At 40.8% G+C, this 14,383-nt stretch overlaps 1 protein-coding gene across 5 annotated transcripts in view; it reads right to left on the minus strand.

The window, feature by feature from the left end:
• msh3 (mutS homolog 3 (E. coli)) overlaps window positions 1-14,383 on the minus strand; it is a 270,075-nt gene that overhangs the window by 117,309 nt on the left and 138,383 nt on the right. For all 5 annotated transcript variants that reach the window (XM_059644779.1, XM_059644778.1, XM_059644780.1 and 2 more), the window contains one exon: window positions 8,801-8,958. In XM_059644779.1, coding sequence (XP_059500762.1) covers window positions 8,801-8,958 — 158 coding nt within the window. The remainder of the gene's footprint in view (window positions 1-8,800; window positions 8,959-14,383) is intronic.

Below are 14,383 nucleotides of genomic sequence, written 5' to 3' on the forward strand. Positions count from 1 at the left end.
CCCGACAAATTATCTGTATATCTGAGCCAGTTAAAAGAGTGACAACTGGTCAAATGCAAAATAAAGAAGAAATATCAAGGTAAAATGTACTACTCCTTTGAAAGCATACACAGGTTTATCAACGATTCAAAGGAAAGTACATGTTTGATGGATTGTCTCATTTATCAAGAAACTATGCAAGACAAACACTCCCATTTTTCTACAAGGTTCGTTCCGACAACATCAGCCTGAGCAGTTTCTGCTATAGAGAAAATTTTACTTTGCAAGAAAGGCTGAGAAAGCAACTGGATAATTCAGTGCACTGCAGGTAAAAAGTAGATATCATAAGTTTTGAACCCCGCAACATCCATTTTTATATAACTAAAAGTTGCACAAAGTTTATCTTAAACATGCTGCTCTCAATTCCACACATCAGTGGACACACTTCCAAATCTGAACTAATGAAACAAAATGATTTTTCTCATTTGCATTTGTGGATTTTAATACCAAGAAGACCAACAGCCAAGCAGACTACGAGGCAACATATTTGCACTCTCAAATTTGGGCACGCAAGCTCTAATTTTGAACATGTTGACAAATAATAATTCTATTCTGCCCCAAAAATATGGCTGACATCAAACATTAGTCCTCAAACTTTATCTGTGTCTGATTCATCACTCTCTGGATTACAAATAAATATCATCATCAATAAGAGATAATGGGAACGGCAGATGTTGGAGAATCCAAGATAATAAAGTGTGAAGCTGGATGAACACAGCAGGCCAAGCAGCATCTCAGGAGCACAAAAGCTGACGTTTCGGGCCTAGACCCTTCTTCAGAGAGGGGGATGGGGACAGGGTTCTGGAATAAATAGGGAGAGAGGGGGAGGCGGACCGAAGATGGAGAGAAAAGAAGATAGGTGGAGAGGAGAGTATAGGTGGGGAGGTAGGGAGGGGATAGGTCAGTCAGGGAAGACGGACAGATCAAGGAGGTGGGATGAGGTTAGTAGGAAGGAAATGGAGGTGTGGCTTGAGGTGGGAAGAAGGGATGGGTGAGAGGAAGAACAGGTTAGGGAGGCAGAGACAGGCTGCGCTGGTTTTGGGATGCGGTGGGGGAAGGGGAATGGGCCCAAGCTACGTCCAAAGGGGGTGGCCATGGGTACCTGCATGGGCCCAAGCTATGCCTGCCTCTTTGTAGGTTACGTGGAACAGTCCCTCTTCCGCAGCTACACAGGCCCCAAACCCCACCTCTTCCTCCGTTACATTGATGACTGTATCGGCGCCACCTCTTGCTCCCCAGAGGAGCTCAAACAGTTCATCCACTTCACCAACACCTTCCACCCCAACCTCAAGTTCACCTGAGCCATCTCCAACACATCCCTCACCATCCTGGACCTCTCAGTCTCCATCTCAGGTAACCAGCTAGAAATTGATGTCTATTTCAAGCCCACTGACTCCCACAGCTACCTAGAATACGCCTCCTCCCACCCACTCTCCTTCAAAAATTCCATCCCCTATTCCCAATTCCTCCACGGCATCTGCTCCCAGGATGAGGCATTCCGCACCCGCACATCCCAGATGTCCAAGTTCTTCCAGGACTCCAACTTTCCCCCCCGCAGTGGTGGAGAATGCCCTTGACCTCGTCTTCCGCATTTCCCACAACACATCCCTCACACCCTGCCCCAGCCACAACCACCCCAAGAGGTTCCCCCTCGTTCTCACACACCACCCCACCAACCTCCGGATACAACGATTCATCCTCCGACACTTCCGCCATCTACAATCCGACCCCACCACCCAAGACATTTTTCCATCCCTACCCTTGTCTGCTTTCCGGAGAGACCACTCTCTCCGGGACTCCCTTGTTCGCTCCACGCTCCCCTCCAACCCCACCACACCTGGCAGCTTCCCCTGCAACTGCAGGAAGTGCTACACTTGCCCCCACACCTCCTCCCTCACCCCCATCAGGGGCCCCAAGATGGCTTTCCATTTCAAACAGATGTTCAGCTGCACATCTGCCAATGTGGTATACTGTATCCATTGTACCCAGTGTGGCTTCCTCTACATTGGGGAAACCAAGCGGAGGCTTGGGGACCACTTTGCAGGACACCTCCGCTCGGTTCGCAATAAACAACTGCACCTCCCAGTCGCCAACCATTTTAACTCCCCCTCCCCCTCCCATTCTTTAGACGACATGTCCATCATGGGCCTCCTACAGTGCCACAATGATGCCACCCGAAGGTTGCAGGAACAGCAACTCATATTCCGCTTGGGAACCCTGCAGCCCAATGGTATCAATGTGGATTTCATCAGCTTCAAAATCTCCCCTCCCCCCACTGCATCCCAAAACCAGCACAGCCTGTCTCTGCCTCCCTAACCTGTTCTTCCTCTCACCTATCCCCTCCTCCACCTCAAGCCGCACCTCCATTTCCTACCTACCACCTCATCCCGCCTCCTTGATCTGTCCATCTTCCCTGGACTGACCTATCCCCTCCCTACCTCCCCACCTATACTCTCCTCTCCACCTATCTTCTTTTCTCTCCATCTTCGGTCCGCCTCCCCCTCTCTCCCTATTTATTCCAGAACCCTGTCCCCATCCCCCTCTCTGAAGAAGGGTCTAGGCCCGAAACGTCAGCTTTTGTGCTCCTGAGATGCTGCTTGGCCTGCTGTGTTCATCCAGCTTCACACTTTATTATCATCATCATCTTTCGGGATAAGTTTATGAACTAACGGCTTTTCTTTGATCTTTGAAAGGACACAAAATCCAGCTGCAAATTCCACTGACTTGAGAACATTGACCAATCAAAACATAAATTATTCAAACATGTTTAAATCTCAATCTGTTCTTTCAGATCAATGCCACCCTTTCATTTTCTTAATCCTTAGCCTTAGTTACTTTTCGGAAAACTGATTTATGGTCATTCTATCCTCCTAACTAGTGCGTTGCATTCTTCAAATTGCACTTCCTAAAATTCAAAGCTGCAACAGTTAACTCCAAAACAGCTCACCTCTATCACGGTTATCAGTATCACCTTTGTGACACACTGAAGGAGCTCTGCTCATGACTACTTTGGAGATGTGTTGGATTGAAAACAAAGAATAGGAATGGACTGAATCGACAGCCTGACAAGACTGAAGATCTCCAGACTGGAAGGAGACCATCCTCTCATTGATGCTTCATCAAAAATGACTTGATTTCCTCCCATTAATTCTGATGATTTATTTTGTGGCCATACGCAAAAAAGAAGAAAGGTTGGGGAGGAACGGTAGGTGGTCAATAGGGCGCTTTGCTTCACTGAAGTCATCTGCAGATGGAAAGTTTGAGAGTTACTGTGTTAGACGACGCCAACCATCACCAAACCACGTAACAGCTAAGGGTGACACTTCAGGAAAGAGGCTGCGGTCGGAAGCAAAGATAACTGGTGTCAGGTAGCTGTAAGTGAAGCAATTAAGGCTTCAGTCTATATCCCTAAAACCACTAAACTAAACAATGAGTATGATGTTTACATTATAGGAGGCTCTTGTTATGGCTGCATTTGCTGTACAGCAAACGACTTTGGTTCTCATGCACAGCATAAAGAAGTGCAGAGGAGCTCAATGAAGAAAAGATCAAATCTTAGGACCCATAGTTGTAAAGACAGAATCCAAAAATTATGATTATTTACATTGAAGAAACAGGTTTAAAGAACAAATACTCATGTAAAAAAATTAAGAGATTAGACATAGTCTGATTAGGTGTGACTGGAAATTATTATGTATCACTGGGGTAGTGTGCTCTAACTTAAATCTCACTATTGCTGGAGTCATCACAAAAGACTGTACTTTATAAAATTATGCAAAATTCCCCATGTACCTACCTTTTAGATCCAGATTGACAGAAAGCACACACTAGTAAGATTTATGATTTCTTACAAATAGATAGACTCTAACTACAGATAGAAGTACGAACAACTGAAATATAATTTCACTGGCCAAATCTCTAGCCTCTTCACAGACTCCCACTCGAGGCACGTACACAGACATAGAAAAAGATGCCATAAGGAGAAGGAAAGACAAGGCAAGTTCGTTTAGTGGCCCCTGTCCATAGGGTATGCTCGAGTGATCCTTATGCTGATCAGGATCTGTCTTCTTGACATTTCTCTTGTTAATACTTTCAATTGTTTGGAGGAGGAACTGAATAACTGGTTTCCACTAAGAAAGTTGTTGATTTATCAATTACAAGCCACAGCTTACAGCAACTGGAAAGGAGGAACAAATTGGCTACTTTCAGGATTGAATTTTTTTTGTTGGAGAGAATTCAATTGCTTCCAACAAATATTCACAACTCCCAAATTGTCCACCTACCTTGGAGCCAAATCACAGTTGTTGGCAAACAGAAGGTTTTTATTACTGATAACTAGTCACTAGTCTACAGGCCAATTAGCTACTTGTTGCCAGCCAAAACCAAAATTTGTACACAACCCTTGGCTCCAGCTCATCTGCAAACGAGGTTTCCACTACTGCTTACAATAAGCTGCTGTGTAAACAATATTTAAAATGTGTATCAGGTTACTTACATTTACAAAGCACAACTATCCATCAATAATTCTTAGTTTTGAAACAGCTATTTTCCTATTTTAGATCACAATCAAAATATGGAAAAGTAAAATGATACATCATTATGAAACCATACCAACAAAACACAAATTAAAGATCCATCTGGATGCCCAAATAATTTCTTGACAAAGGGTCATGACATTATGAACAGCTTTATCATATCAAAAAGAAACTAAATTCCTGAGTGAAGAAAGTATTCCTAATTCTAGGTTGTGATGAATCATGAACAAACAAGTTCTTGAGCCTGTTTGTTTACCTTTGAGAGTCACGGAGGAATTTGCCCACATCACTGTTTTGATTTATTAATCAGTTACTTGTCTTTTTTCCCCTTTGTTGCCTCTCCCAAGAGAGGGATATCACGGCTGAACAGTGCACAAAATTACACTGTTGAATGATAGAGCAGGTTTAATGAGGCTAATTGTCTGTTTCTCACCCTTCTTTCTGTGTTGCTAGTACACAGAGCTAACAAATGTCTGTGCGTCCCTTCCAAACATGTTGTGTTCTCATCTTAGTGTACTCCAGTTCCACTTTCTTCCTGGTTAAACTGTTCTATCATCCATCCATTTCTTCCTCCTTCTCAGATCAATAGAAGATGCTTTGCTCCTTCCTCATGCCATTCCTAAATCCTTGTTCTTGCTTGTTTTAGCCACAGGTCATAACTCCTCTCTATCCCATCAGCTTCTCATCCTGTACAACCCATTTACACTACTTTAAAATCCATCCTGCCCTCTTATAAAGTTGCTCCTTTCCTAAAATAATTAGTAAAATGGACAAAAAGGCACCTTTTAAAATAAAATAAATATGATATACTTCAATAGTTAAAGTATACAGCCCATACTAAATTCCATTCTCATAACAGTAGCAATTTTAAAAAGCTTTCATATTGTTATCATAAGATAGAGACTGATTAAATATAAATTCATGAGGAATGTTTACAGCTTTTGGCAAATTGGTTATGCAATAAGGAACAATGATGTTATAATTACTTTTGTGTCTGAATCAATAATATGTGACTAAATCGATAATTTATCTAATTTACACAGTCAATGCAGTCAGGAAACAAGACTTGAAGATGTTTGTCAAAACAGAATTATTTTTACACAGCTGAAAGCGAGCTTTGGCAATTGAACAGCTTTTTATTTCTCAATGTTTCGCAGCTTCGTTTTTGGCTGTGTCAAAGCACTGGATATGAATTAATTGTGCCTTTATTCAACATATTGCAACTAGGGACTGCTCTGGAATGAGGCTACTTCCTGACAAGCCGCAACATATGCCATCAGTAAGTGACAGATTATTCTTACCTTTGCTGTATAAACTGGAATTGGGTCCTATGGCAAGAGAAGCTACAGATCTGTTGACATACTGAAACCTCTCACATAGCGACAAACATCAACAACACAAGAAACATAAACAGTGTTGATATTCAAAATTTCAGAAGTCATGATATGCTAAGAGACTGAAATCTGGTTTACCAGTTGACACAGGAGCAGCTAACTTACACCAAGCAAGGGGGTGGGAATTGAATTGGGGTGGTGGGGGGGGTTGCTGTTGGGGTGTTATCACAGCTACCTCCCTTCTACGCACCTCTGGAATTTTACCAACAGTGGGGTGTGTTCCAACTGAGGCCTTTACATGGCCAATTACTGCTCTTCCTTTTGCCACTGGTAAAATATCAGGAGTGGTGGGTGAAGAGAAGTGGACGGTTCACCATCGTGATAGGCTTCACAGTAAAACCCAGTGGCCTCCATGCAGGCACAGAACAGGGCAGAGTGAGGACAGTTTTGCTCCTGTGGCCATGGGGTGGGGGAGTTTCCTTGCAAGTGTGACCAGTTCTTGAAGACACCCCCCTGTTCCATCATTTGCTCCTCCTCACTCTGGCCCCGAGCTCACCAGTTTGGCCCCAATCTAACAAACCTGCAGTCTGGGATAAAGGTGCAGCATCTCAAAGTACGTCAGCATTCTACAGCCTTCTGGGCTCAATACTGTGTGCAACAACCGTAGATCATAATCAATCTCGGCCTCCACATTGCTCTGTGTGTTTTCTTTTTCACTCGCACGTTTCTTTCTTTGCCCCTTCATGTTGCATTCAGATGCCTGCTATATAGTCATTCACAGTTAACATGGCACAAATCTTTGCTGATTTACCATGTCCACTACCACTACCTTTGGCTTTTGCATCATGAAATGGTGCATCAATTAATCTCCTCTTTACCTCAACCCTACCACATACATGTCCTTTCTTCCTTCTTGACCCTTCCCCAGTCTACCTGTTTTAAAACTCTGATTTCCACCCTCCTCCTGTTCTGATGAAAGATCATCAATCTCAAACATTAACTCAGTTTCTTCCCACATACGTCACCTTTCTCAAAGGCTTCAAAAACAGGGTTGAGAATTTTAAGGTCAAACTGTTTATAAGCGTCTGACCATAGGAGGTGACAGGTGAATGGATGGGGTATGGAATAAGATACAGACCAATGGAGCTTTTGATAAGCTCAGTTACAAAGGTTGCAAGGGGAGACGTCCTTGTGTAACATAATTCAAAAGAGTCTGAGTGTTTGGAACAGTGATAAAACATGCTGCTTGCGAAATGACTGCACTTTCTCCATATATCCATTCAGGAAACTGTCATGATCACCAAGGAAGGTCATGGAAGTGGACAGAATGAACGAGATCGAGAGGCAATTAGATGAATTTATGCAGAGAGAAAGATTATGAGAGATATAGTGAGGTGACAAACCATTGGAACTGATTTATGAATAAGGGACAGATTTGTTTGGATATAACAGCACTTACTGTTCCTAAAAAGGATGGTTAATAGTGATGAATGGGAAAAGGCTGAAGAGGGTACTGCCAATGACACACTAAATATCAATGTAGCAAACACACTGACTTGCTCCCGCAATTACGATATTCTAACTGATGCAACGGAACACATGGCAGGATATTAAAGCAGTTGGACTGTGATAAGCTATCTAACATTACTCATGCAGATTACATTATATTTATGTAACAGCAATGTTCATTATATTGCCTTTGTTGTGGCAATCTTTATGATAAAATTAACAGATGATGCATCACGTTGCATTGATAAAAATGATTACTGGAATCCCACTTTTACAAAGAAGCAACAAAATCCCACAATATTGCACATAAGGCATACTAGAAGTAGTTTGCTTCCATCTCTTAATTTGAAAACTCTGCCAATTCAAAACTATGACCTGCTAAAAAGGTTATGAAAAAACTAACTTGTACAATCTGACACAAAACTGTTGCCAGAAGGTTTGGACAGTTAATTCTACGGCTTCACTCATCTGAAATTGCTGAAGTCATCACGCTAAACAGGAATCTTGACTGTAACAGCTCTCTCAATATATTAATTACTACGTTGCTAGACCAGCCTGTTTCAAGTAACATTAAAGCCAAAAGTGATTAAAACATTTTAGCAAATTCTGCATGCTGGATTCCACACACAATCTTTGAAATGATTCCACAGAGGCCAGTATCCCATCACCAAGTCACCCCTTATTTACAAGGAAAGTCCTTGACACTGATCCAACTCCCTCAGATCCAGTGAACAGAATGTCCAACACTCCTGTTTACATCTGAGAGCCAGGCCTCCCTAATTGGACCAGATTAACACTTCCAATCAGGGAACTCCTATTCTATGAGGTCCACCTGGCTGACCCTGTTAAAATCACCACAGTCTTGCACTGCTTTTTCTTCTTTCTCAATAAAGTAACTGAATTAAATAAAAGTAATTAAGTTTTAATATTTGGACAGGAAGAAAGAGAGGAGAAGAAAGAAACAAAAGCAAGTATCGGTATAGGCTAGTACATCACCAGCCTGCCTTGAATTTGAACCTAAATCCAGATTATATTTTTGATATATTGGTGAACAGTCAAATTCCTTCTGAAGAATTTGTTCAAATAGCATAGGCAAGAACTTGACACACATTTGTTCACCAATCTAAAGTGTTAATGAGAGCACATAGAATAACTTCTTCCAAAATTTAAATTATTATTTTGCTTTTTCTCTGAATTAGATTCATTTCAAATTATTTATTTCAAAACAAACTAATTTTAGATGAAAAATCTACACAGCAAGATCAAATGTTGGCAGTGTTTTAGTAAAGAAAGCCATATGAAATGATCACAAGGGATTAAGGAAACAATGGAAATGAATTCCTGTCTGAAGCATTTGCTCATTTTGCAAAATTAAAGTCATACCTCGTGTAAATGTTATCCACAATGCCGATCACAGCTTCTTCTGCAGGGACATATGATCCAATTTGTGCCATGATAGTAATCAGTGCCACTTGTTTAATGTAGGAACTCTTTCCTCCCATATTGGGCCCAGTAATTACCATTACTCTCTGTCCATCGCCCTGCAAAACAACACCCAGAAAAATTAATGATCAGTGGACAGCTGCCTCAAAGCATGACCTGGACATTCATGGATCATATCATTGCTTTATTATTTTCTAATTATTCATCCAGATATAATGCCATGCTTTATATTAGCTTGAAGCATTTAATTAAGATTTCAACAAGTGCTTCAAAGCAGTGGATCCGGCTCAGCGAAGGGAACTCCAAATTACTGCATACAACTGGAGAAATAGTTGCTTGAGATGCTCAAAAATCAAGCGTTAGAAGAGGTCAAATTCCAAATAGTGACTCAGGTAGAACGGTCCACGGTTCTATTTGATTAGGCAAGCAACCCGACGAGCTAGTGAAGGTTCAATGCACACATCAAGAAGGCCTATACTAATTGAAGATGAGATAATGCAATTTCCACAATGTATATTTTCATATTTCCTGGAAATTACAAAGAATGAGGATTAAACAGGATGGCAGCAGGCCGGCAGAGAAAAATAAAAAAAGTTAACAGTGACATTATTGTCACCAGTCTATAATCTGATTAGCTCATTACTGTTCAAAATGAATTGTGACACAGCAAATTACCCAGGCAATATGATTCATTCAAAGCACATGGATACTACAAATAACATTTGACCAACATTTAGATACAAGGAAAAGCAAATTTTAAAAATCGTGTCAATAGATCAATCGTATCATTTGTAAAGTGTGTTCCATTTGCGACTTCAAAACCACAGAATAAACACAAAACAATTTAATTAAGATTTAAGGCTGCATTTTACAACCAGGCTTGAAGACTGGTCAAAATCACCAGAACCTCTAGGGTTGGGCTAATTTATTATTCAGCACAAGCTAATGGCATAGGATACGCCTGTTGTACTACACAGTAGATGGAGAATGAAAACGAAACAGGAGGGTGGTTTCAAATGTCCTTCCCTGCTGCACACCATGCTAGGGCAAGGATCCCTTGCACAGACCTTTCCCAAAGGAGATCAAATCAATATGCTTCGCAGGAGTTGGGTATTAGCCATAGGCAGTATCCAGAGGGACCAAGAGAAGATGTATTACAAATTGGTGACAAACTGCAATACTGTGAGGCTACCCAATACTGTGTGCCAGGTGAGGGACCCCTATCGATCTGGATCTTGATCAAGTTTACTGCTGATCCACACAAATATATGCAACTTGTTTATTGTTATTATCCACACAGCAGGTGGACAAATACTCAAGCTACAAGATACCACTGAAATTAACGTAAAACAGTGTAGGTAGACAGATTTGCAGCTCCCCAAATGTGTAATTCACATAGTTAAGACCATCGTAACAATCAAATATCCAAAACCCGATATCGCCATTAAATTAATTACCAGTTATTAGCATGAATAAAATGTGAATAAAAGTGAGCACGGTGGCTCAGCAGTTAGCACTGCTGCCTCACAGCACCAGGGACCTGGGTTCAATTCCAGTCTTGGGTGAAAGTCTATGTGAAGTTTTCACATTTACCCACATCTGCATGCTCCAGTTTCCTCCCACAGTCCAAAGATGCGCAGGTTAGGTGGATTGGCCATGCTAAATTTCCCGTAGTATCTAGGGATGTGTAGGCTATGTGGATTGGTCATGGGAAACACAGGGTGATCGGAATAGGGGGATAAGTCTAGGTGGGATGCCCTTTGGAGGGTCAACGTGGACCCAATTAGCCAAATGGCCTGCTCCTGCACCATAGGGATTCAATGATCTTCTTTAATATAATCACTCTAGATGTATCTAGATTTCAATTCCTTTGCTGCAGATAATTCATATGGATCAAATCCTATAGCCTCCCATCATGTCTCTTCGAACTATAGTCTAATTACGTATGGGCACACCTTTAAGTCCATTCAGATGAGAAGATATAGAGTTATTTAGTGCCATTTCTATATTTTGAGAAAGATGATATGATAAACTAATAGCTGGGGACATAAAGGAATCAAATCTTGTCTTAAAATAACACTAAAATTGCTTGTGAAACCCAGCTCCTCTGGCTATATCTGTGAAGGGAAACAGCTAACATTTGAATCCACTCTGCCTCAGAACATCAGTTCTGTTTCTAGCGCAACAGAAGCTGCCAGACTTGCTGAGTTTATATGGCAATGTTTACTTTTATTTCAGATTTCTAGCATCTGCAGAATTTTGCTTTAGTTTGTGTTGAAACTGTTTGCTCTGGAATAGCTTGTTAACTTTCAACAGAAATTATCCTTCACATTCGCCGGGGTAAAAACCAAATATTAGAGCTACCAGATAATGCCAGATTCCAGATAAATGTTCTTTTAACTTCTCTTGCATGGTGCAACTTTGCTAGAACTGCATTATTTACCACCATCTGCCACTGTGGATGAGTAAGGATCCCCTATTGCGTCTATTTCTAAGGAGACACCTCGCAGGTTTACAGTCAAGAAATTGTTGTCAAAACGAAAGCAAATATAAAAAGCGGTGGAGAGGAAATGAGATAGGCGCACTGAAGAAGGTGCAAAGTAAAACTCTACAAGGGCGATACTCTAACAAAACAGAAGCTGAAGCCTTTAGATTTTATGAAATGGTTTGGTAGGGTAAGTACAAAGAAGATCTTTTCACTCTTGAGGCAGTTCAAAACTAGGGGTTATACTTATCATAGTTCTGGATGTGAGTTTGCTCGCTGAGCTGGAAGGTTAGTTTTCAGACGTTTCGTCACCATTCTAGGTAACATCATCAGTGAGCCTCCGATGAAACGCTGGTGTATAGCAGGGAATAGAAAGCAGGGCATAACACCAGCGCTTCATCGGAGGCTCACCGCTGATGTTACCTAGAATGGTGACGAAACATCTGAAAACTAACCTTCCAGCTCAGCGAGCAAACTCACATCCAGAACCTCAACCTGGGCTACAAATCTTCTCAAAACTCGCTACTTATCATAGTCACCATTAAATCTGATTAATAATATAGAAGAAAAGGACTTACCCAGAGTGACTAAAATGTCGAACTCGCTACAGCACAGAGAGAAACCTTGAAGAGGACTTAAATACAAAAGGGAGCAAGGAACAGAATTGTACACAGATAAGGCAAATGAAGGAGGGAATGTTCATATTCTCCACAGTTGACTGCAATCATTTAATTCTGCTCAACCCAATCTTCATAGAGAACTGTCTCCTGCAATGAAACACTATACTGAAGGAATACAATATAGTCATCCTGCATTGAGTGAGAGTTGAATCGGAAGAGAGATACATGTTCTTACTGACATTAGAAGCTACTACAAGCTCTCACCAGCGATGCCGGGGCGACTTGCAGAAACTCAAGAGGTTATTGGGCAGAAAAAGAGCAGGTCATGTATCAAAAAGGGAATTCAGTTCCCTTAGTCGCATTAAATTTGCCTATTTTATGGCAAGACAAAAATCAGACAAGATGCAGTTCACCTCCATAAATACATGCTTATATAATCTATTGGACTAAAACTGCACATTTTCTTCTGAGAAATAGATTATCACAAGTTCTTTCTTTCTGGTCATCATGCATATGCCAGCTCTTTGAAATCTCTTCGCTAATCTTTTCCCTGTAGCGCTACAATTCCTTTTCTTTTCAAGCATATATCAAATTCCCTTGTACAAGATTCTCTTGAATCTGTTTCCACAACACATTTAGGGAATACATTTCAGTTTGACACAATTCAAGCAAATCCCCTCAGAGCCAGTTTGCCCCAAGGCCGAATCTTCAACTTTACTGAAGAAAATCATAGCTCATAAAGGAGAAACGGGACAAGATAAAACTAAAAATAAACATCCAAAGTGCAAAAGATAGTTTAGATTCCCAGGACTGACATGCAAAAGAATAAAATAACAACAGATGAAATAGTAAGAAATACAAAAAGTAAAAGCGCAAAGGATATCATAACCGAATGAAGACAAGGTGTTAGTATTGTTACCAACTTTGGTGATCCACTAGAAAATAAGATCCATTCGATCCCATCAAATCAGAGAGAAACTCCGTTATGTGAATTATGTAACGAGTACTCAAGTCAGGAGAAAGTCACTGATATGCCCTGTTAATATGTTGAAAAGATAAACGTATTAAAATAATCAAATTTCTAAAAGGTATATTTGGCAAGTTCCATTCACAGATACAGCCTAAAATAATCAGCTTTTGGAATACCAAAGTTATCAGTGCAAGTTTGGGATGCAATATGTACCAGCAATATTTCAACAATTAATGAACAAAATAATTGAAGAGTTGTGTAACAGCTGCTTCTAGCTTTGAACACTTGAAAGCTGCTCTGACAATCATTCTCCTTTATCCATGACAAATATGCAGAGCCAATTAAACTGGCTGGAAAGGCTAGCAACATTGGTGTAGGGCTGTGTTACCGCAAGGTGATGAGATGGGGATTGAACGACCTGATTTTCATCATAGGAATCACAGAATCCCTACAGTGTGAAAACAGGCCCTTTGGCCCAACAAGCCCACACCGACCCTTGGAGCATACCACCCAGAGTCATCCCCCTGTAACCCACACACCCCTGAACACTATGGGTAATTTTGCACGGCCAATCCACCTAGCCTGCACATCTTTGGATTGTGGAAGGAAACTGGAGCATCCAGACGAAACACATGCAGACACAGGGACAATGTTAAAACTCCGCACAGACAGTCACCCAAAGGTGGAATTGAACCCAGGTCCCTGGCGCTGTGAGAGAGCAGTGCTAACCACGAAGCCATCGTGCCACCGTTCTTGAAATTAGACCTTCAAGACTGATTCAATGGAGCTTAATTCTTCAACTGTACAATTTGAAAATCATTCATTGCTGTAAAACATTCTTTTCTACACACAGGCTTTAATCACATATCTGAAGAGCATTGAGGGTACCCAGCAAACAATGTAAAATATGTTTACTCTGTAACTCATTGTATATGCAATGCAAATATGTTGCTATTGTCAATGTACTGTCAAGATAACATTGATGAGTAATGATAATTCGATCAAAAAGTTACATTTTCATTTTTCTTTTGATGGGGGAACGTTTGATGTAAAGTGGGTGATTTAAATATATATATTAATATCATTTATTTTGGAGTTTTGAAGTTTAAACTAACATGCATGATCTATCAAACCAGATTTTGTGTTGGGGTCTGACCTAAATATTATCACATCAGCTGTGATAATTAGCAAAGTTTGCAACAAAATGATCAATGGCTCTTTACAATGAAAATAATAAACACATGACTGCATCTGATCTGAGACCATGAGTACTCCTACGGAAGTTGCTTCTTACAATAATGGTAAAATATCACAACAGCAAATACTGAAAAGCTCCGTTAGAGCCCGGGGAATGATATTACAGATGCATTCCTAGCGCTTTCATCTTCAAAAGTTGCGGCATATTTTACAAAAGTTAACTTGTCCTACGTACATAATTAACAGAGTAC

Source organism: Stegostoma tigrinum, chromosome 3, assembly GCF_030684315.1.
Source record: "Stegostoma tigrinum isolate sSteTig4 chromosome 3, sSteTig4.hap1, whole genome shotgun sequence".
NCBI lineage: Eukaryota > Metazoa > Chordata > Chondrichthyes > Orectolobiformes > Stegostomatidae > Stegostoma > Stegostoma tigrinum.